Source organism: Astyanax mexicanus, chromosome 1 (genome assembly GCF_023375975.1).
Source record: "Astyanax mexicanus isolate ESR-SI-001 chromosome 1, AstMex3_surface, whole genome shotgun sequence".
Lineage (NCBI taxonomy): Eukaryota > Metazoa > Chordata > Actinopteri > Characiformes > Acestrorhamphidae > Astyanax > Astyanax mexicanus.
In genome coordinates this window covers 27,893,491-27,914,076 of record NC_064408.1, presented here as the reverse complement: position 1 = coordinate 27,914,076, position 20,586 = coordinate 27,893,491, and the positions used below count along the sequence as shown (strand labels likewise).

The 20,586-nt window shown below is 36.3% G+C and overlaps 1 protein-coding gene across 3 annotated transcripts in view; it reads right to left on the bottom strand.

The window, feature by feature from the left end:
* Window positions 1–2,099: 2,099 nt before the first annotated feature.
* clip2 (CAP-GLY domain containing linker protein 2) overlaps window positions 2,100–20,586 on the bottom strand; it is a 55,484-nt gene continuing 36,997 nt past the window's right edge. Inside the window, exons 8-18 of one of the 3 annotated variants that reach the window (XM_022679171.2) lie at window positions 20,442–20,502; window positions 18,154–18,258; window positions 11,528–12,001; window positions 10,531–10,992; window positions 10,313–10,370; window positions 10,104–10,187; window positions 9,816–9,972; window positions 7,670–7,829; window positions 5,958–6,146; window positions 4,464–4,523; window positions 2,100–3,436 (exon numbers count right to left, since the gene is read on the bottom strand). In XM_022679171.2, the coding sequence (XP_022534892.2) occupies window positions 3,425–3,436; window positions 4,464–4,523; window positions 5,958–6,146; window positions 7,670–7,829; window positions 9,816–9,972; window positions 10,104–10,187; window positions 10,313–10,370; window positions 10,531–10,992; window positions 11,528–12,001; window positions 18,154–18,258; window positions 20,442–20,502 (1,822 nt within the window). In that variant the 3' untranslated portion in view covers window positions 2,100–3,424. Of the gene's footprint in view, window positions 3,437–4,463; window positions 4,524–5,957; window positions 6,147–7,669; window positions 7,830–9,815; window positions 9,973–10,103; window positions 10,188–10,312; window positions 10,371–10,530; window positions 10,993–11,527; window positions 12,002–14,311; window positions 14,363–18,153; window positions 18,259–20,441; window positions 20,503–20,586 lie in introns of all 3 variants that reach the window. The other 2 variants (XM_022679180.2, XM_022679186.2) reach the window with 2 other exon arrangements.

Genomic DNA, 20,586 nt, shown 5'->3' with positions numbered 1-20,586 from the left:
CATTGGCTGGGATTTACATACAGGATTAAAGGAGCGTTTTTGGAAGCTGGGGGTGAGGGAAAAAAAACTTGCTGAGGAAGAGACATGGACAATGATTTAGTAAATGCTTAAAAAAAGCAAACAAACCAAAAAAAGAAAGATACTGTAGTTGACATTGTCACGGTCAGACCTTTCTCCCACTGGATCCCACTTCACTCTTTAGCTTTGTTAAACTAACCCATTTCTCTAAAAGTGTTGCCAGAGATTTTTCTCATTTAAGAATTTACCATTTCGATTAGCAACTTTTTACATTCGATATGAATATCTTAGAAATGTATGTTTTTGTTATCCTTCTATTGTATGTTTGGGTTATTACACCAGTCCACACCATACATTACTATTATTGTTATTGTTTTTTACATATTTATGTATTTATTTATTTTTTATTTTAATAATGCTACAAAGCATTCCCCAAATAGTGGTGTCTCCCCAAAAATATAATTCATGCCATACAGGGTTAAATAGACCTTATTATACAGATTGATAGAGATTTATAAATGTATGCTGATAGACCTATATGCATATGACCTACTTTTTTATATCATAGTCTACTTTCATATTTAATGATCAGTCTGGTCTGTATAGTTAGGATATAGAAAAACACTTGTATACAACAAAATGGTACAAAAGCATAAATATATCGGCACTCATGACTTCCACTGATCTTCCTATATATATATATATATATATATATATATATATATATATATATATATATATATATATATATATATATACACAAATATAAAAGCACCCCCTCCTATTTATAATAGAGTTGTTATGCTATTTCGCTAGCTAAATGATTTATTTCCATTCCATTATGAAAAATATAAATATGCAGTGAGGTCTCCCCCTGCTGTAGTGAACATGAATCGCCGCTGCCAGATGTTCTCTATTGCAGAAACCTCTGTGGCCTAGATGTGAATGGAAGGAATAATTTTTGCCATCTCTGCACTGTGACCTACCTTAATACCTGTGAGGTGATGGAGACTATAATTAACATACTGAAATATAATTTAATTAGACGTGAAGGTGATTTCCAGACATAAAAAAAAAAAAAATTGCATGCATTTGTTCTTCTGTTTAAATTATAGATGATCTGTATATTAATGGTTTAATATGTGCAAAAGTCTTCAACGTTTCTCCTATTGTCCCCAAATGCTCACAGTACTTCAACATACATTTGTTGAGTATTCACAAAGAAAAAGTCCGGCATTAAAATTATTAGATTGACTCGATAAAACAATACAACAACCATATTTGAATTTACTCGCTTTATGGTAGCTTGTACTTGGCACTTTTCTGACATTAAAATATCACTACGTTGACTTTTAGAAGAATGATACACTGAGGCTGCAATCAAAGTAAATTATACTTCATATACAGATGAGAAACACAGCTGACAATTTAAGTGATTTGAATGACACAAATGATGTATCCTTCGCAGCCCAAAATTACCCACAATTCACTGCTCATGTTCAATGTGAAAGAAAAACACAACCACAAAAAAAGAGACCATGGCAGAAAACAAAGCCTTCATAATGTATGTAATTTATGTATTTATTCATGTGAAGAAATGAATACGCAGATTAATTTTGAAACACTTTGTGATGTCGCTACACAGCCTCAATAAGCAATTACATAAGTGTGACCAACAGGCTACTAAGGAGTCTTCATAAGACAGTCATACCAAGGACCCGTCCTAAATTGATTGCACCCTAGGTAGGATGCATTTCTCAACCTCTATGTCATACAAGGATGTCCTAAGTGAAAGATCCTTCGTATACAGTGCAGAAATTATTGTGTTGTATTGCAGAATGACGATTCCCTGGGCAATCAGTGCTTTGCGAGGTTTATGTGGCATTATGTTTTTTTCAATGGCAAGCAAGTAGTAAAAAGGTACCCAGTTTCAGTCAAGTCAGGTAGTGTAGTTACCTATTAATTCACTTACTTTTGGCCCTATGTTTATATATTTTATGCATGTGAAAATGACATGAACATCTTAATCAAGACTCAAGAAAAAGTGTAGTTGTAGAAAATAAGACAGCACAAGCAGATCGTTGTTTTATTCATGTTTAATGATTGAGTCTCAGGAACCATTACAGCTAGAGTCAAGAAAGTAAACCGCTTCCTAACGGATAAAAGACCATCTGAGTCCAACAACAACTTGAAGCTTCATTTGCAAAACTTGGGGCCAGCCCTATCTTTTTCTCGCTGATAAGAAATTCCTCAGTTTTTCTTAATTTTACATGGAAAGAAAGTCTGCTTGAAAGCCACAATTGTCCTAATTGTAATTGGGCATGTGAACAGATTTAATGTTCTTAAATCCTGAACAGAATCAAATTGAGCTGCTGACATTCGGAAGACGACAAATGTTTCAAAAAGGCCTTTAAATGTATTTTTTTTGTACGTGAAGTGATCAGAAGTGTGAATTAAGACTTTTTGGTTGGGATTTGTAGCTGTTGCTGTTGTTGTTGAATAAGATGAAATAAGTTTGAAGGCTAAATTGACATCACATCTGGGCAGTGGACAGTGGATAGTATACTGTAACTTTATGTATGAATACTCTGCAATAATATGACACTACTACTGGAGTTCAAATTTCTGACTTTGACTTTGATGTTTGTCTTCTCTACATTAACTTTACGGCATTTGTCTGGACCGCTTCAGCAGTGTGGTTTGGCATTCCTACTAACGTTATGGTGCATCTTTACTGGTTGGTTTATTGGGAATGACACTGGTAGGTGGCTGAACACTGTGGCACGTGGACAGTGCATAAAAAGGATCAATGTAAAAAGAAGCTCCAGTAGAATCCAACACCATGTCTTGACAGTCTTATGGGAAAAGCATCAAGCCCTAGGCTCTGAAGGCAAAAATCAAGGATAGGTCAGTCTATTCGCAATAGCATAAAAGGCAAATAAATTAAACAAGTACAAATCCAGGCCAATGTTTAATTGTGATCAGTTACATTCAACCGATCGTTTCACCCTTTCCTTCCCTAACATTTGCTCCAACTTGAGCATTTGGACCAACTCTCTCTTTTACTTCCCTCGGGTCAGATGTCATATTGTCTATGTGGGAGGTAGTCTACAGGATGGGTCAGTGGTCCGAGGCTACAACCATAATTGTAATGTACCGCTTCAGTCATATCTCTTTATTTGTTTTAAATAACATCTTGCATCATTGTACATATACTTTGCTAAATGGTTTTCATTCTTTTTTTTATCGAGATTGAGTCGTTTGTTTTGGTGTTAACTGTGAAAAGAAAGCAATGATGTCCAGTGAGGCGATAGTCCGATGTCTAAGCATCAGACTGGTTCCTCCTTTTTGTTGTGTACCTCCGTTTTTCCTAAATGATCAAGCACTGCCTCGGCGTCCATCATCATCAGTGCTGTTCCTGGAAAGGAGATTGAATCGGATGTTATGAGCAGGCTAGATTCATAAAACGCAACAGCAGAGAACATTTAAAAATGTTACAGATTGTTACAGATTATATACACTAACATAGCAAAAGTCTTTAAACAGCAGTCTGGAAATTGATCATGACGTTTCACCTCAGGAAATACCCACTTGTGTATGAGTTATCTTTCACAAGTCTGTATAATCTTGTGTTAATCTCATGCTCATAGCAACTCATAAATAATCATGAGTGAGTCCTAATAGTGGGTGCTAATCCAAAGTGTTACGTGTTTACCAGGAATACATCATAGAAGGCAATACCACCCACAGTGAACAGCGCAGTGGGTGGTAAGAATTGTCTATGTGACCAGACAAGCTACTCCATATTCATTGACATGCATATCCTGCACGTCAGTACAATGTTTTAGCTTCCATGGGATATGATATAACTCCTACATAGTATGTCAAAAAGAACTGAATGTAACTTACAGTAGTGCCATTTTGATCAGTTTGGATAAAACATTGTGTTAAAATGTAAGATATGTTTTGTTCAGTTGTTTGTTGGGTGTAATTTTACAAGAACTGGCCATTCTTATTCATGAGCTTATTTACATTATGTTTGAGCGCCAGTTACTGAGCTCACATGAAAAATGTGTCAGTAAATACAGAGTGGTGTCCTGAGACTACCACTGCAACTTGTAATTAGGGCTACTGTGGCATCCCTGTGCTGTAAACTTAGCATTAACCACCCAGTTTTCTGAATCTGACCCAAAGTATGCATAAATAACAAATCGCACTTGAGACATCAATATAATCTAAAGATATAAAGGCATATTCACAACTTAAAATGCAGGATTTTGATTCATTATTCATCACCATATATTATACAGTAGCTACTATGAAACTAATATGCAAGTTATGTAATTATGTCATATTTAGATTTAAGGAGTATATCATATGGTGGATGCCCACTTATCAATGAAATAAACAGACACAGGATGAATAGTTTTATTATGAGTATCAACCTCTTCTGTGAAGGTAGCATCTTGGTGGATTCCATTTGCAGAGTTTGCACCACTGTGTGCCTGTGGGCCAAAAGTAAAACGAAAGCAATTAAACATGGAATGAGTTAGATGATCAGAAGCTGTTATTTTTAATATGGGAGGTAAATTAGGTTACACTAACTGCTACTGCTGATACATACACTTACTTTACTACTAGATGTCAAAATCAGACAAAAACAACTTCTCAGTCTGAAGAAGTCTGGATAGCTCTTTGAAATTAGAATTTTTCAAAAATGCCAATTTTAAATTTCACATTAAATTATACATTTGTATTTGTACGGACATGGTGAGTCTAAAGTCACACGATACCCTTGTGGATAGCTTGTGCCGTAGTGGGTGATTATGTTTTGTGTTTGTATCAAATGTTGCTAATCGAACTGTAAATGGCCACAGCATCTAAGCTTTTAGGTGTCTGGTCATCTTGTTTTGGTTAAAATGTTGCTAATCGGATCATAAACTGCCAAAACAAGGTGTTTGGTGTTGAATCCCATTGGTTAAGCGTTTCTTATTGGATCATAAACGGCCATATAAACATAGGTGTTTGGTGTTGAATCGCATCGGTTAAGTGTCTCTGATTGGACCATAAATGGCCACATAAACATAGATGTCAGGTGTTGAATCGCATCGGTTAAGTGTCTCTGATTGGACCATAAACGGCCACATAAACATAGATGTCAGGTGTTGAATCGCATTGGTTAAGTGTCACTGATTGGATCATAAACGGCCACATAAACATAGATGTCAGGTGTTGAATCGCAACGGTTAAGTGTCACTGATTGGATCATAAACAGCCAGAGAAATGTAGGTGTTTGGTGTTGAATCGCATCGGTTAAGTGTTTCTAATTGGATAATAAATGGCACCAGGAACCTAGCTGTTAGGCATTAGATAATGGTTGGGATAAATGTTGCTGATCAAATCATAAATGGCCACAGCAGCCTAGTTGTTAGGTGGAGGAGATTACTAGTGTTGTGTAGTTAATAGTATGTGAGTGGGAGGGTAGAGAGTAACCCCAGATGATAAGTGCAGTATTTACCATCTTCCTGTACTATGTTACTTATTTCAGAAACTAAATATGGCGGCTTTCAAGATGGCAGCCATGTTCTAGACACAGCCTAACACCTCAGCCATCACTTGCTGGGGTATTCAGATGTTATTTTCTATTTCGTTTCTGAAATAAAAGGGTGTTCTGCGACTTTTAATTCACTCATTAGAAGAGGACATGTTTTATCATGATTATTATTTACATTTAGGTTCTCGCTGTTTTTGTAATTGTTGCATATGCAAAAAAGTAAAAATGTTAAAAGTACAGACCTGACAAACACATAATACAATTTTCTTGATTTAATTTGTAATGTAACTACTTAATTATGCAATTATATTATTACATTCTACTAACTGGACCCTAGAAAGAGTTATATCATGCCAAATAGCAAATGGGCTATTTGAGGCTGTACCTGGCTCTTATCAGGACGCATGCACATGGCCTGCACCAGCTGGTCCACCTCCTGGTTGTGTTCCAGCGCGGTCCTCAGGGCCTCCTCAGTGCTCAAAAGCCTGTGCCTAAGGCGTGTAACCTCTGTGTCAGTGGTGGATGGCTCCATCATGGAGTAGCGGCGGTGGTCTGGAGATGACTTCTCACGCCCCTAAAGACAAATAAAAAAAGGAAACAAAGCATTGTCTAATGAGGTAATGAATATTAATAGTGACAGCATTCTCAATCCAGATGCCCAATCCAAACAGAAGAAAAGCCTAAAAAAAGAATTAAAAATACTACACAGATATTACTACACTTTCAGCAGACTTCAGTAGCCCAATTAACATAACCAAATCCTCTCTAAACTGCCAAAAAATCCAACATTTTTAGCTTAGAATATATCTTCAATATCAATGATGATCCACTGGCATGTAACAGGGAGAATAATATCTGAAAATACACTGTCATTGTTACTACCATCTTGGCACACTTAAGCTGAAGAAGACAGGATAATACTGAGTAATATTTGTGTAAAATCCTGTAACATTACTCGTAAATGCTTTTTTTTTACTTTCAGTAATAGTATCTGTATGTTTCAGATTGTCCAGAAATACATGTGTAAAACATGTCCTTAAACAATGATTAAATCACACTTTCTAACTGTAGGGGGATTACCAAAAGCAAGAAATATCACTTTTTGTATGCAATAAAGAAACCAGATCATTATATAACATTAGCCACAAGTTGTCCTAACTCGAATTTGTGTTTCTGCTCCTTTATTTTTAAGTTTTGTCAATAATACTTTTTATTATAATAATATCAGGTTGAGTAAATAATCAGTATCTGATGTTGCTTAATAGAAGTTTAATTTTGTTTCTTTCCTGGCAATTGCTGACTGTTTAGTTCACTTAGGCTACGTTCACATTACCAGGCTGAAGTGACTTAAATCAGATTTATTTGCCCAATGTGGCTCAAATCTGATTTTTTTTCATGGCTGTGTGAACGTGCCAAATCCGTTTTTCTTTTTTTTTTTCTTTTTTTAAATCAGATACAAGCCACTTCCATCTGTGGTCTTAAATCTGGGTTTATGAATGTGAACGTTCAAATCGGAATTTATGAGTCTTTTTGTTTTTACACATGCACTACTTGCTTCTCTCTCGTACCCACACATCTCTTGGTGCAGCTGTGCAGCTATAGCTGCAAAAACAGCAAAAGCAAACCGCCTGGCCTTTTTTTCACCTCCTTGATCTGAACATGTACTTCAGACCAGCTGTTTGATCTCCACTTAAGCAAAAGATGCTCCACATATGAGCTGCTAACTCATCCATTTCCCTTTATAAAGCTCTGAGTCGTCTCTCAAATATGATGTTTTTTTGCTGTTACTGAAGAAGGTGACGTCTAAACATGTATCAATGTGCACGACAGACATTTCAGGGACAGATTTGTTCACATTACACACAGATCACTTACATTTGTGAATGTAAACCGTCAAGATAGCCAAATCTGATCTAACCAAAATTTGGATTTGAGCAATGTGGCTTGTAATGTGAATGCAGCCATAGGTTAAATATTTCTATATAACATTTGACAATGAAGTGCTAAGCATTATCGGAATTTGCACTTATGATTTCCTATGGCTGTGACTATGGCTACCTGAATCAAAATTAGAGTGCCAAAGACCATCTGGCTTACCAGCAGCAGCAGTTTCTCCCTCAGGGTCTTAATGTCATCCTGAAGCTTCTGCTCCTTCATCTTCCACTCAGCCTTGTGCACCTCGCGGCTCAGGTCCCGGTCGACGCCTGGGGAATGACGTGGTGACTCCAGCAGCAAAACTCGCAGCTCATTCAGGCTCCTAACACACACATCCATTGACATTACATTCATGTTACATAGCAAATTTCTTTGCTTTCATGATTTCATCATTAAAGGTCAATATTAGGGTTTTCCAGTGGGCCAATCAAAGATTTTTGCAGCTAGCGAGTCCCATGAATTCACCAACATGAATAATCGCGTGTGGATGGTATTCTGAGTCAGGACATGGCATTGATCTGAGAGGTTAAATAACACTTAAGGTGGAGTTTTAATCAGACTGATTGTTCTCATTATCTCAATTGGCTCTTAAGTGAATTAAATAGTGAAAGGAGGACCATTCATGGCTGTACTACGGGAAAAAGGAGGCAACGCCTCGCAGATTTCCGCTGGCTGTGATGAAGCAGAGGTTGGGCAGTCCGTTGGGACCTCTGGGAAAGTGTGTCTATGTATGTAATAGAGAAATGGGCTTTGTTTTGTTGTACTTCATAAAACAAGAGCACAAACAAGCAACTTAATTCAACCTCCAGATGGCTTGTGTTGATACCTTCACCTTAAGGGTTTAAACACATACAGGAAGTTCACACCTTAAAAAAAAAACATGCCTTTCATTTTAATTATTAACTCAGAAACTATTTAGTGTTGAGATCTGCACTAAATTGCGTTTTTACCAGAGAAAACCGGGTATATCCAGAAAACAAAATTTTCACTAGTCTATGTTCAATTTAAGAAGATAGAACAAACTTTTGAATTTTCACAGCATTAACTAGCATGTACATCCTCTTGACCAATCATAATTCAGCTCACAAATAATGCAGTTGGATGCACCACCAATGACTGAAATAAACTTTGGGATGGCTCTAATATCTCTCTCAATTACAGCCAAGGGCCAGACATTTGAAGATCATCACAGAACTGGCTAAGGGTCATTTAGCATACAGTGACATACACATTTATTACTGGCATAGCACCATGTGCACATGCAGGAATCTCATGGAGCCTATCAGTTTAATGAGATGAGATCTGCTGCTTTTTTAATATAAATAAGACCTTGGGGAAACGATTTAATGATTCTAGATACTAGATTACATTTCTTTCCTCCCCACACAATGCAGGCTTCTGATAAAGACATACATCTGGATCTACAAAATTCTGCCTGCGCTGAAAAAAATTACATATATGTGTATACACTGTTAGACCGAGGTTTAAAAAAGAGGTAGAAAAAGTCTTAGAAGGTTAAAATACCTCTAATGTTGGATGCATGATATGTTTCATGCTAGGATGCTACACCATGATGGATTAATCTGAAGGTGGTGTAAAGTTAGGATTGATAATGATGATGGGTACATACTAGGGGTGGGCAATATTATATCATATACAATATATCATGACACAGAAATATCATGATATTAAAAATCCATATCGTGATAATAGGGATGGTTTGTGTTAAAAATAGTCTATTATTTACTGTGAAGCTTTAGGTTTATTTATTGTATAACTGTTTTAGTTTACAGTTTATATGCATGAAAATATTCTGCAATATTTTTTTCTGCATTATATTATTTTATGCTATATTATTTATTTTGCCACATTATGATTATACTGTTATACTATTATACTATATTCCTGAAATTAATGAATTATTTTAGTTTTCCTATATTGCCAAGTATATCGTTATCGCAAAAATACCCTGAAATATTGTGATATTATTTTAGAGCCATATCGCCCACCCCTAGTACATACATATGCTCAATAAAGCAAAAGTGGGACATACCACTAAATAGTAATAAATTCAAAATGTAATGTTAAGAATTTCATAATTCTACTTTTTTACCCTAAATTGTTTTGTTGATATTATTTGCATAATTTAAAACAATTAAGACAATTTTAATATTAAGATATTAATCAAAGTATTGTTAAGCTAAACATGTATTTATAATTCTATTTTTTCCCACAATAACTGATTTTATGTCACAGTAAATCCTGATGAAATCAATTTGGGAGGTTAGAGATGTACTCTGGTTCATACCTCTCTTTCTTTAGGAGCTCCTGGCTAATGAGCACCAGCTGGCCTGATGCATCATGGGATTTTTTGGTCATGGTCTCCAACTCCGCCTCCAGACGTGCCTTTTCCCTGAGGAGTGCATCCGCCTTCTTCTCCCCCAAGCGCACCTTCCCCTCCAAGGCTACAGGAACACCGCCATGAGAGGATTGTGGAAGACATAAGGACTACCATTATCCTTTTGTTACCATTATGTATACGTATATAATACTGTGTAGCACTTTTATGACGATGTAACAAAGGATATTGAACTACCTGATATCTGTGTTTTGAGGTCATCTACTTGTGTTGTAAGAGTGGACACTTCTTTTTCCCTTTTTGTCAGTTTCTCCAAAGTATCTATAAAGACAGAAGAACACATCCTTATAACATTCTGTGGTCCTTTATAAAATGTTTTCCTGTTTATCATGTCATTTTCACTTCTTATTAATTATGTAAAATTGAGTGTTATTTTACTGACTGACCTTCCATAGTTTGCTTTAACGTAATCTTCTCTTCAGAGCTGTCATTATTTTCAATCATCTGCAAAAAGGCATATATTGTCGTTAGTTTAAATACAGTTTTTCATTTGTATTAAAGTATTAAAGAAATAACTGGTTCAAAATGTCTCCTTTAAACTGTAAACCTCTGATGAATGATACAATTTTGACAGCAATACTTTAAAAAATGATTTATAACTCACGTTAGCATCCTGTGTGGTGTGGCCGTCCTCCATGGCCTGCAGACGGTTCTCGCTGACCCTCAGCTTCTCCTTCAGCGTGAGGATCTCAACCCTGCTCTGAGCTTCTGCGCTCTGTAGAGCCTCATAGTCTGCCATTTTCTTCTCTGTCAGTTCCAGCTGCTCTCTGAGGCGCTGTGTGCTCCTCCCCTGCTCCACCTGAACCCGCTCCATCTCCGCCACCCTCAGCTCAGCCTTCTGCAGCTTGTCGGCAGCATCTTTGACCTCCAGTGCGTGCTGGGTGTTCCTGGTCTCGGCCTGGACCCTGGCGTTTTCCTCGCTCTCCTCAAGCTGCTCCCGAAGCTCCTGGAGCCTGGTCCGAAGATCTTCACGTTCCTTGGTCACCACCGCCACCTCAATCTCATGCTTCGCTTTCAGGTTTTCTACCTCCAGCTGCTGCTCCATCCTCAAGCTCTCCCAGGGTATCTAGGTACATTTTAAGGGTTTTAGAAACATTTGAAGATGCAAGTTATTCTCAATTTTTTTATCTAAGATTGATCATGTTTATTTGGGGGCGGTGGCTCTTGAAAAAAGTAAGAGACCACTTAAACATTATGAGTGTCTTTGATGTTATCAAATTGAAAACCTCAGGAATATATTTAAGAGAAAGCTGAAATGCTTGAATTTCTGTACCAGGAGTAGCATAAAGTTACCCAAAAAGTGTGTAAGACTGGTGGAGGAGAACAAGCCAAGATGTATGAAAACCGTGACTGCAAACCAGGGTTATTCCACCAAATATTGACTTCTGAACTCCTGACACTTAAATTTGAATATGAACGTATTTTTTTTGCATTATTTGCGGTCTAAAAGCTCTGCATCTTTTTTGTTATTTTAGCCATTTGTTAAAAAAAAAAAAAAAAATAAATATATATATATATATATATATATATATATATATATATGTGTGTGTGTGCCTGATTTTAAATACACTAAATATATTATCATAATGATGACCCCTTACCTCAGGCACATCTCCTTTTTCGCCTTCTGAGGCTCCACGGTTGCTGGTCAGCGAGGCTTTGAGCTCCTCCAGAGCACGCTGGTGGTCTCCCACCAAGGCGTCCAGCCTCGTCTTCCAGCTGTCCATCATCTCCATGTTCTCGCGCGTGGCCTGCTGGAGTCTCTGCCGCAGGTCCGATATCTCCTGGCTCTGCCGCTCCTGTGAGGTCCTGAGGCGCTCTGCTTCCTGGCGGCTGGCGCTCAGCATGGCCTCGTACCTCTCCCGCAGCTGGCTGCTCTCCTCACGGTGCTCCCGGCCGGCCGACAGGAGCTGCTCCCTCAGGGCGAGAGCTTCCGAGCTCAGAGTCTCTGCACCATCGGGCCCAGAGGACGAGGCTCTCTGCAGCCGCACCTGCAGTTCCTCCACCTCTGCCTTGCGCAGAGTCAGTTCTTCCTCCAGCTGCATCACCCTGCTCTTCTCCTCCACTGTCGTTTGCTGAAGGATGAAAAATATTTTTTTAATTTAAGATGTAAAACTGCAGGATGTGCCCAAGCCTTTGGTGATCCTGATCTTTAAGGGGCTGCACTTAAGGAACCTGAACATTTCTACATTAAAAGTAGGGGTGCACCAGAATGCCAGTGTAAATTTTGTATCGAATATGACAAATGGTAATTTACACCAAGTTATGTTTAATATTATTACTAATAAAAGACCATTTTTGTGAAAAGTAAATGTGCTATTCGTGCAGTAATCCATATATGAATGACAGTAAGTGTTTTTAGGTTAAAGGCTTAAGATGTTAGCAAAACAAAAAATATTAAAAAAAAAAAACCTCAATTACTGAATGCTAAATATTAGTGCTACCTGATTTATATTTAATATAAATTGTATAAAGGAGTTTTAAAATGACTACAGTACATGGAGCAAAATTAATGAAGTAAACAATTTTAACAAGATCCCATTCACACCTGATCACTTTATGTGACTGGAGTATCATGGTTATATCTGGATAAGACTAAGCCACATAAAATGCAAGTCTTTACGCATCGAAAATGTATTTAAAACAGATGTAAATCCAATTGCTCAAATTATTTTATTATAAACATTTGAGCATATATAGCAGTGTAAACACATCCATCTCTCCAAAGAAATGGAGGGGTCCAGCCGTCTAAAGTGCTGTCACTATGATCGGGAGATTGCTGGTTCAAATTCAGGTTATGCAGTTTGCCATCAGCTGCCAGAGCCCCAAACAAGCACAACTGGCCTTGTTCTTTCTGGGTGGGTAGATGGCTCTCTTTCCCTATATCACTCCAAAGGGTGATGTTGATCAGCACACAGTGTTTGTGAGCTGATGTATGGGAACCGAGTCGCTGCGTTTTCCTCCAAATGCGCTGTGATGCTACTCGGTAATGCTGCATCGGTGGCTGACTTCACATGTATCGGAGGACGCATGTGCTAGTCTTCACCCTTCTGGTGTTGAGGTATCACTAGTGATAAGGGGATATACAGCTGACTAGCAACTAAATGGGTGAGACAATTCGCCTAGATAAATTGGGAATAAAATGGGAAAAATTTGAATACATTTATATAAAAAACAACCTAAACTCCCAATACAGCTGAAACTCTTCTCCAATAGTATTCATAATAAAGAATCCAATTTCAGTTTAATTCAGTCCAGCTAACCAGAGATGCATCTGACTAACAACTGTAAATCTATGTGGCTAAAATCTTATCAAGATACAGTTCAGATACTAGTCACAAGAAATGACCAGGTGTAAAAGAGACTTAATATATATTGTGATGCAATGAATTATCTAAAAATGTTTTTTAAAAATCATGTACATTGTTTATCACATTATACAGTGAATAGGACATACTTTCAGACATAGCTGGGTTTTATGACATCACTTATATCACTTATAGCACCCATAATTCATAAACCTGTAATAATTAAATATAATATTTGTATTTGACAATGTAAAATGTTCAACAGAGCAGCCCACTAAAGCAGGAGAACCTCTGGCTATCTCTAATGCATTAGAGAGCAATGGGCCTCGCATGTAATAGCATGTGCAACGCTCGACTGCTGATATTTTTCAGCCAAGTTAAAGCCCATTTGGCCCTACCCGAGGGTCAAAAGCAAGAAAGGAGATGAACCCAAGCAAGCCATTCTGTGCACTGTGTTATAGATATGTGTTATAGAAGCAGCCAAGCAAATGCAAGATGAAAGAAGCCCATGGAAAATTCAAAGCACACACACACAAGCACATGGTGGTTATTAGAGGATCTACAAACTGTTAAAAAAGAAACTACTTAGATATTTATGCTCCATCCCTGAGTGCGTATTTTATAACAGATGTTGCTAGGCTGAATATTCTTTTCAGAATATTAAATAATCCATTTAAAAATGATTGAGGTGTTCTGTTAAGATTCTTCAAACTAGCAACAACAGCAATAAAAGTACAAACATGTGGACGGACCATAAATAGGTCAATTTAAGGATGCCAGTTCTGACAGAGGAAATCTTAAGTATTTGTTAGTTTTAGTCACAAAGGCAAGTCAGTCATAAATTACATTTCTTCACTATGCTTCTCAGTAAATCACTGATCTTACGTGCTGTTAATAAACAGCACAGGAGGCATTCAAATAATTCAATCCCAAGAGAAAAGAGAGAGTGAGAGAGAGATAGAGAGATCACACCACTCTTTTTTAGTGTTCACTGCTGATTTAGGAAGATGCTTTGAAAAGCTCAAGACTACTAAAGAATACACAGAGAATTAGCAGGCGACTCCGTTTTTGTTTCACCTTGATACTCTTACCCAACCTCATGGGTGTTGGCTGACGTGGCCTTCTGCCCTGTTAATAAATAGCAAAGCTTGGATTGGAAATTTAGGTCAAAGCACCTGATACTGCCCTAGCTTTACAACAGCTCAGTAAATATGTCAGTTAAACTCACTTTTACACTGGATACAAAATGTGTGAAAAAAGAAAGATTGTGACAGTTGGGGGTGGGATTAATCTGAACGTTAAGATTAACTGAAGTAATTGTATAGAACAAAACACAGGAGTAGTGTTAAATCAGTATCATTGTTAGAATTTGTCATCGACTGCCTTCTAGTATCTTTCAAATCAATATCCTTTCTGCTTTTTCACTTTTAAATCAGTATCATGTATAGTAAATTGTCACTGATTGCTTTTGCAAAAACAGAAACGTAAAAGAAAAGTAAAACAACAAAAAATGAGAGGGGAATTCTACTAACTTTCCAAAATATCTGTAGAATTTAATTAGTGAGATGTAAACAGCCATTAAGGCTAATTTGATATAAAACTCTAAGCAGTGGTAGTGACAGGAACCAGGATTGTCTACAACTCAACACAGTCTTTTAATTTGTTATGCTGACTTAATGTAATGTTGATTATGGTAAAGAAAATGGTAAATGCATTTTGCCTAGCAATAATATGCATTTAACTCTTTGCTATAAATAATAATTAAACAAGTATCAGATAATAATACTTTCAATCTAACAGCTTCAGGCCAAATCTTCACTCTATATTACTAGATTTGTAACCTCTCCTTTATTAATATTCAGTGAGGTATCTTTTAGAGGTGTTAGCTTATGTTCACATTGCAATTCTCATTAATCTCATTAAGCTATTTTCAGAAAGACTCTTAAAATCTAGTCTGATTGTTCTCATGTCACATGCTCATATATTAGATACATCTCCAATTAAGAACCACAAATCTGATGAATTGATTAGAATTAAAAAATGATCTGTGTAAAACAACTGGATTTGAGACCTAGCTTTAAACTTAAATATAAACCAGGAAAAGTGACACATTCTATTTGTTTAATCAGTTGGTCAGTTTTCAAACAACTGAACACTTGAGCTTCTGCTTGGCTGGAATGAAAATTTGCCGCCACACCAGCTCTTTACAAGATCTGACAACCCTGCAATAGGTCTTTCTAGAATTCCACATTTCATAACAAACCACTCTGAATGACTTTATATCTTAATGACTATTTTATACACACATTGAGAAAAACTGGTGTAATTTTCCTCAAGTGTAATTACACAAGAGAAAACTGTAGAAGAGAAAGTGATAATTTTTCATTGAGTTCAAATTAAAATCCATGAAGAAACCAAGAACCTGCTGTTTAATTAAAAGGTGCTTCTCACGAAGATTGCTCAAACGCTCCCCAACCTCTCATAAGAGCCTCAGCTGATACAGAAAGAAAAAAGAGTAAAGAAGAGAGAAAGACGTACAGCACAGTGAATGAGAGGGTAACAGCAAACCCTGAATGGCAGCAATGGACCTGCATGGATTGCCAAGGGTCAAAGGTCTCCAACACTCCAACACTGATGTCTTTGCTACTGATGCTATTATTGAGCACAGCTGTGCACCAATCTAATTATGCCTCCTCTCAAATGCAAAATTAGGTTACTGCAGCAGGTTGGAGACGGAGCCTGTGCTACTTTATATCTTCACACATTTAATAGACTCGTGGGGCGCGGAAAAGCTCAATAGCCTTAGGCTGAATCGCATTATACTGGCAAAGAGTCAGGCTTAAATTTAGAGACATTTATCTTAAAGGAATATTCCAGGATTTCCCAGACTAATCTCTGTCTGCTGCACGTGTTTCATCCCATCCATAACCACACACAAGCACTTTCACTGCTTTTTCCGTACTCAGGAAAATGCTGACTCAGAATACAACAAAAGCCATTGAACAGCTGCTAACTATGAATTTTGTTACCTTCACAGTTCAGGTTCCACACTATTAAAAAGGGTATTGTAATGGCTCTTAATGAAATGCGGTGGTTTTATATGAAAAACCTAAAAAATGTAGGGATTTTTCAAAGATTCACATCTTAGCTTCTTCTTACTCTCATAACTACATAGTTTACATGTTTTAAACTAATTACTTGTGCTGTCTAGCGATTAAAAACATGCTCTGGAAATAATTATTTAAAATGAGTCACATTTATCACTTTAAAATAAGAAATAATTTAACCTGTACAATTCAAATTAATTTTAGCTGAGGAGCAAATGAAAAACTGGCTTAAACTTAAAAGCTCCCTGTAACAAACATTAATCAGTAACAGATGCCGTAAATACTGTGTATCTCTTACAACCCTATATCAATTTTGTATAGTTTAATTGACTTTTATTTGTCTAAAATTGTATTCATATATTAATTATTATATAACATTACGTTTTGTTAATTAAATTATTGAAGATTCTAGAATTTGCACATGCCAGAGTTCATTTTCAGGAGATTCTAGAATCCTCAAATACATCATGTCGACATGAACGACATTTTTTCTTATATAGCTGAAATGCTTTGCTCAGGAATAAGAAAATATACCATCCCTGCATACAATTTTTTTGCAGAATTTAAATGTTTGTCGAAGGTTTGATCAAACGTATACGTAGTAAAGTCCAAATAAAATAAAATACTAGTAGTTGATTTTTTTTTTACTGTTTAATATGTAATCTGGATTATGGCTGTAGTTCACTTGAGTTTTTAGTTTTTTACCTCAGAACACTGGAATACAGCTACCAGCTCAATGCTATTTAACAGTCAAACTAAGCAGTAATGATCGGAGTGTGTTTGATCCGTCTGATTTCTGAGCTTCACTAATGTTTGATATCAGAATAGATATCGGAACTTTGGTGACAAGTCAATAAGCACCAAGGAAGGTGATTAATCAGCATTGTTTTTTCTGTGATTAATTAATAATAAAAAAAATTGTTAATTTGACAGCCCTAGTAATTACTGAAAGATGCATTTTATTATTACTTTTTATTTTAATCTTACTTATTCTTTGTTTAAACATTGACATAAGTATTAAGCTGACCGTTTAAAGAGATTAAAATGTTCTTTTGATTTTCTTATAGACTGTTCTTTTAGGAACAATTTAAAAATGATTATGTATGTATGTATAGATAGGTATACACTATGTGGCCATAAATATTGGGACATCAGTTTATTAATTGATTCTTTAGAAATCAAGAGTATTTACTTTATTACTTTCTATACTGAATTGTTGTGGATTTGATTGTATTAAATGCCAAGAACGTTAGTAAACTCAGGATGTTTGATTTCTCTGTAGGATTTCTGTACCATCAAATAGAGTCAAACATTTTATTGACTCAAATATTTTTACTGACTTTTTTATTTTTATTTTATTAAACCAATGAATAGTTGTCCAAAAGTGTTCTATAAAATGTGAATTTTTTTTATATGTATATTAGTTTTGTTTCTGTTTTCTGTTCTGTCTCTTGTCTAATTGCACACTGAAATTATGATCTGTGGCTTTCAACAAATACACAGACAGAGGTTAAAAAGGGCTAGCCTATTCCTTTCAGGTACAACTTTCTCAGCCAGAAACTGAACCTCCTACCAAATAAAGACAGAAAATAAAACCTTTAGTCAGATGTTGAATTATGGAGACCTTAACGTGCTCAGTGTGAAGAAAGCTCAAGCAAGGCTGGTGCATCGCAGCACGGGACAGCCAGTCTCTGAGAGACGCAGACAGCAAGGAAGGGAAAAAAAGCAAAGACACAGAAAAGAAGAAAAGGTGGGGGGCGGGAGTAAATATGGCTACAGGCAGAGAGATGTCTACTCTCACTACACGTTTACCATCTTCTCCTCTAACTCTTTCTGAAGCTTCTCTGCTTTGGACTTTTCCAAACGCAGATTCCGCTCGAGCTGCCGAATACGGGCATGCTCCAGCTTTGTCTGAGTCTACGGAGAAAGAGAAAGAAGGGGGAAGAAAGAAGAAAGAGGAAGAAGAGGTCAAGAGAGATTAAAGAGAGATAGGGAAAGGGAAATAAAAAAAGGGAAGACAGAAAACAGGAAAGAGAGAAAGAGACATACAAGCACAAACAGCTTTAATATTACAAAAAAGGTTGTTGTTAAATAAATGGTGTTTCTCTTAATAAAGGTCAAAGAAGAAGAAACTAAGAGGATGAAAAGAAGAAAGACGTAGTTGAGAAGATTGTCACACTTTTTTTCAAACAAGACGTAATTTGTCTGAAGATTGTTTCTATAGTTTTGCATTAGAACTCTCTGCCCGTTACCACAGCTAGGAGAGAATGGAGAATTATACTCCACTAGTTGTTGCCTTAAATATTGCCTTATATCTACATTTTGTGTGGCAAAATTTAAAAGAATGATAAAATTATTAATTACTGACCCTGGATATAGTCAGTCAGCCTAAACTTGTTCCCTTTTTTAAGTGTATAAGTAGATGCTGTGTTAATGTTGCTGAAAAGACACTGCACTCAATAACATAAATAATTTCATCTTATACCTAATACACATTCAAAATCTTTATTTATCAGCTACAAAAACTATGAAAAGCTGTGTAAACAATTTTAATTAAAAAACACTTTAGCAGACCATATTTAAATCTGCAAGCTAAAATTGGGACTAGAATATCATTCAAGAAACTCTCCACTTTTAAACTGCACAGAATGATACCACATAATGTGCTCAGGTTAAAGTGGTTCCAGTGACTTAAAATCATTTAGCTATTAGTTTATATTAGACTGAAGTAGGTCATACTACTGTGTTGTGAACCACAAAGAGATTTGTCAATGTAATACTAAAAGAAATTATGCATTTTAAGTTGACCTAGAGATATTGGTAACACTTTACTTGGATGGTCCATTTTATGGCCTTGTTGATGCTCAACTGACATTCAACTAACACTAAATTGAATGTCCATTACATTTAACTTAACCCTATGTTGAATGTTAATAATTCAAAATAGAACCTAACCGTACACCTAACCCTAACATTAACCCTTAATCAACCATAAAATCTAACCCTACACCTAACCCTTACCCTAACCTTAACCTAAGCTTAAAATCTAAACCTAAACACAATCCTACAATATTAAGATAAGCGTTTTGATTAGAGTTGAATGTAGGGTTATATTCAATAGAGAATCAATTACTTTCACCTTTTAGTTCATTTGCATTTAATAGACATGTAGTTGAATGTTAGTTGAATGTCAGTTGAGCATCAAAGAGGCCATCAAATGGACCATCCAAGTATAGTGTTACCGAGATATTTATGAGTATGTATTTGTGGAGGTGAGATTGAACCAGTATTTGTTGGCAACATTAGCCTTAAATCTTTTATTAAAAATAAAAGCAGAAGACTTTAGATTTCATATCTGTCTTTTATAACTTAGAAACAAAAATATTTCACAAGATTTACACCAGCAGTGTCTAGGTACGTGAGATCCTTGATATTTCTGATTTAACACAACTGGCTCTAATTTTTAGATGCCCATGAAACCATTAGATTAGAGTCTGGGCTACACTCTGTTAGATGTTATATCTCCAGTACTGGATATTACTAGAATATTTCTAGAATTTCCCCTCGGGGATCAATAAAGTATCTATCTATCTATCTCTATCTACTGTTTTAGGGAACAAGCATCTATCATACACTTGCATTATATCAAAATTATGGTGTTAAGTAACCAAAGTTTGAGTCAGGTATTATGTTTAATGGTGGCAATAAGCTTCCGTTACTTGTTAAGTACATTAGCCCTGTAGCTCCAATGCAAAACTAATAGAAACAAATTTCAGACAACAAAAATGTCTTATTTGATGGACTAAATTTGTGGTAAAGGGAAACTAAAATGTCTAAATCTGATATTTCCTCTTGTTCCCTGTTTGCTATCCTGGTCCTCTCTCCGCAGACACAGCATTCATGTGGAAAAAACAAACGAACAAACAAACCAACAAATTTACAGGACATTTATGTTCACCTTCTATTTAAAACAGACATGGTGTATTAGTACTGTAGTACATTTAGTACAATTTAGTACAGTGTAAGGTGTTCCTAAAGCATCCTTCAGTGAACAGTGACCTGTAAGCATGTCTCATTAGTTCTGCAGTTAAATATGGTACCTCCAGGTCTCCTTTGGTGATGGACTCCTCCTCCACTCTGAACTGAAGGTCCTCCACTTTTCTGTCATAACACAAAACAACCACTAGGAGTCAGGAAAACCATCTCAATCTGAGAACAAAGCACTGCTCAAAAACACAATCAACC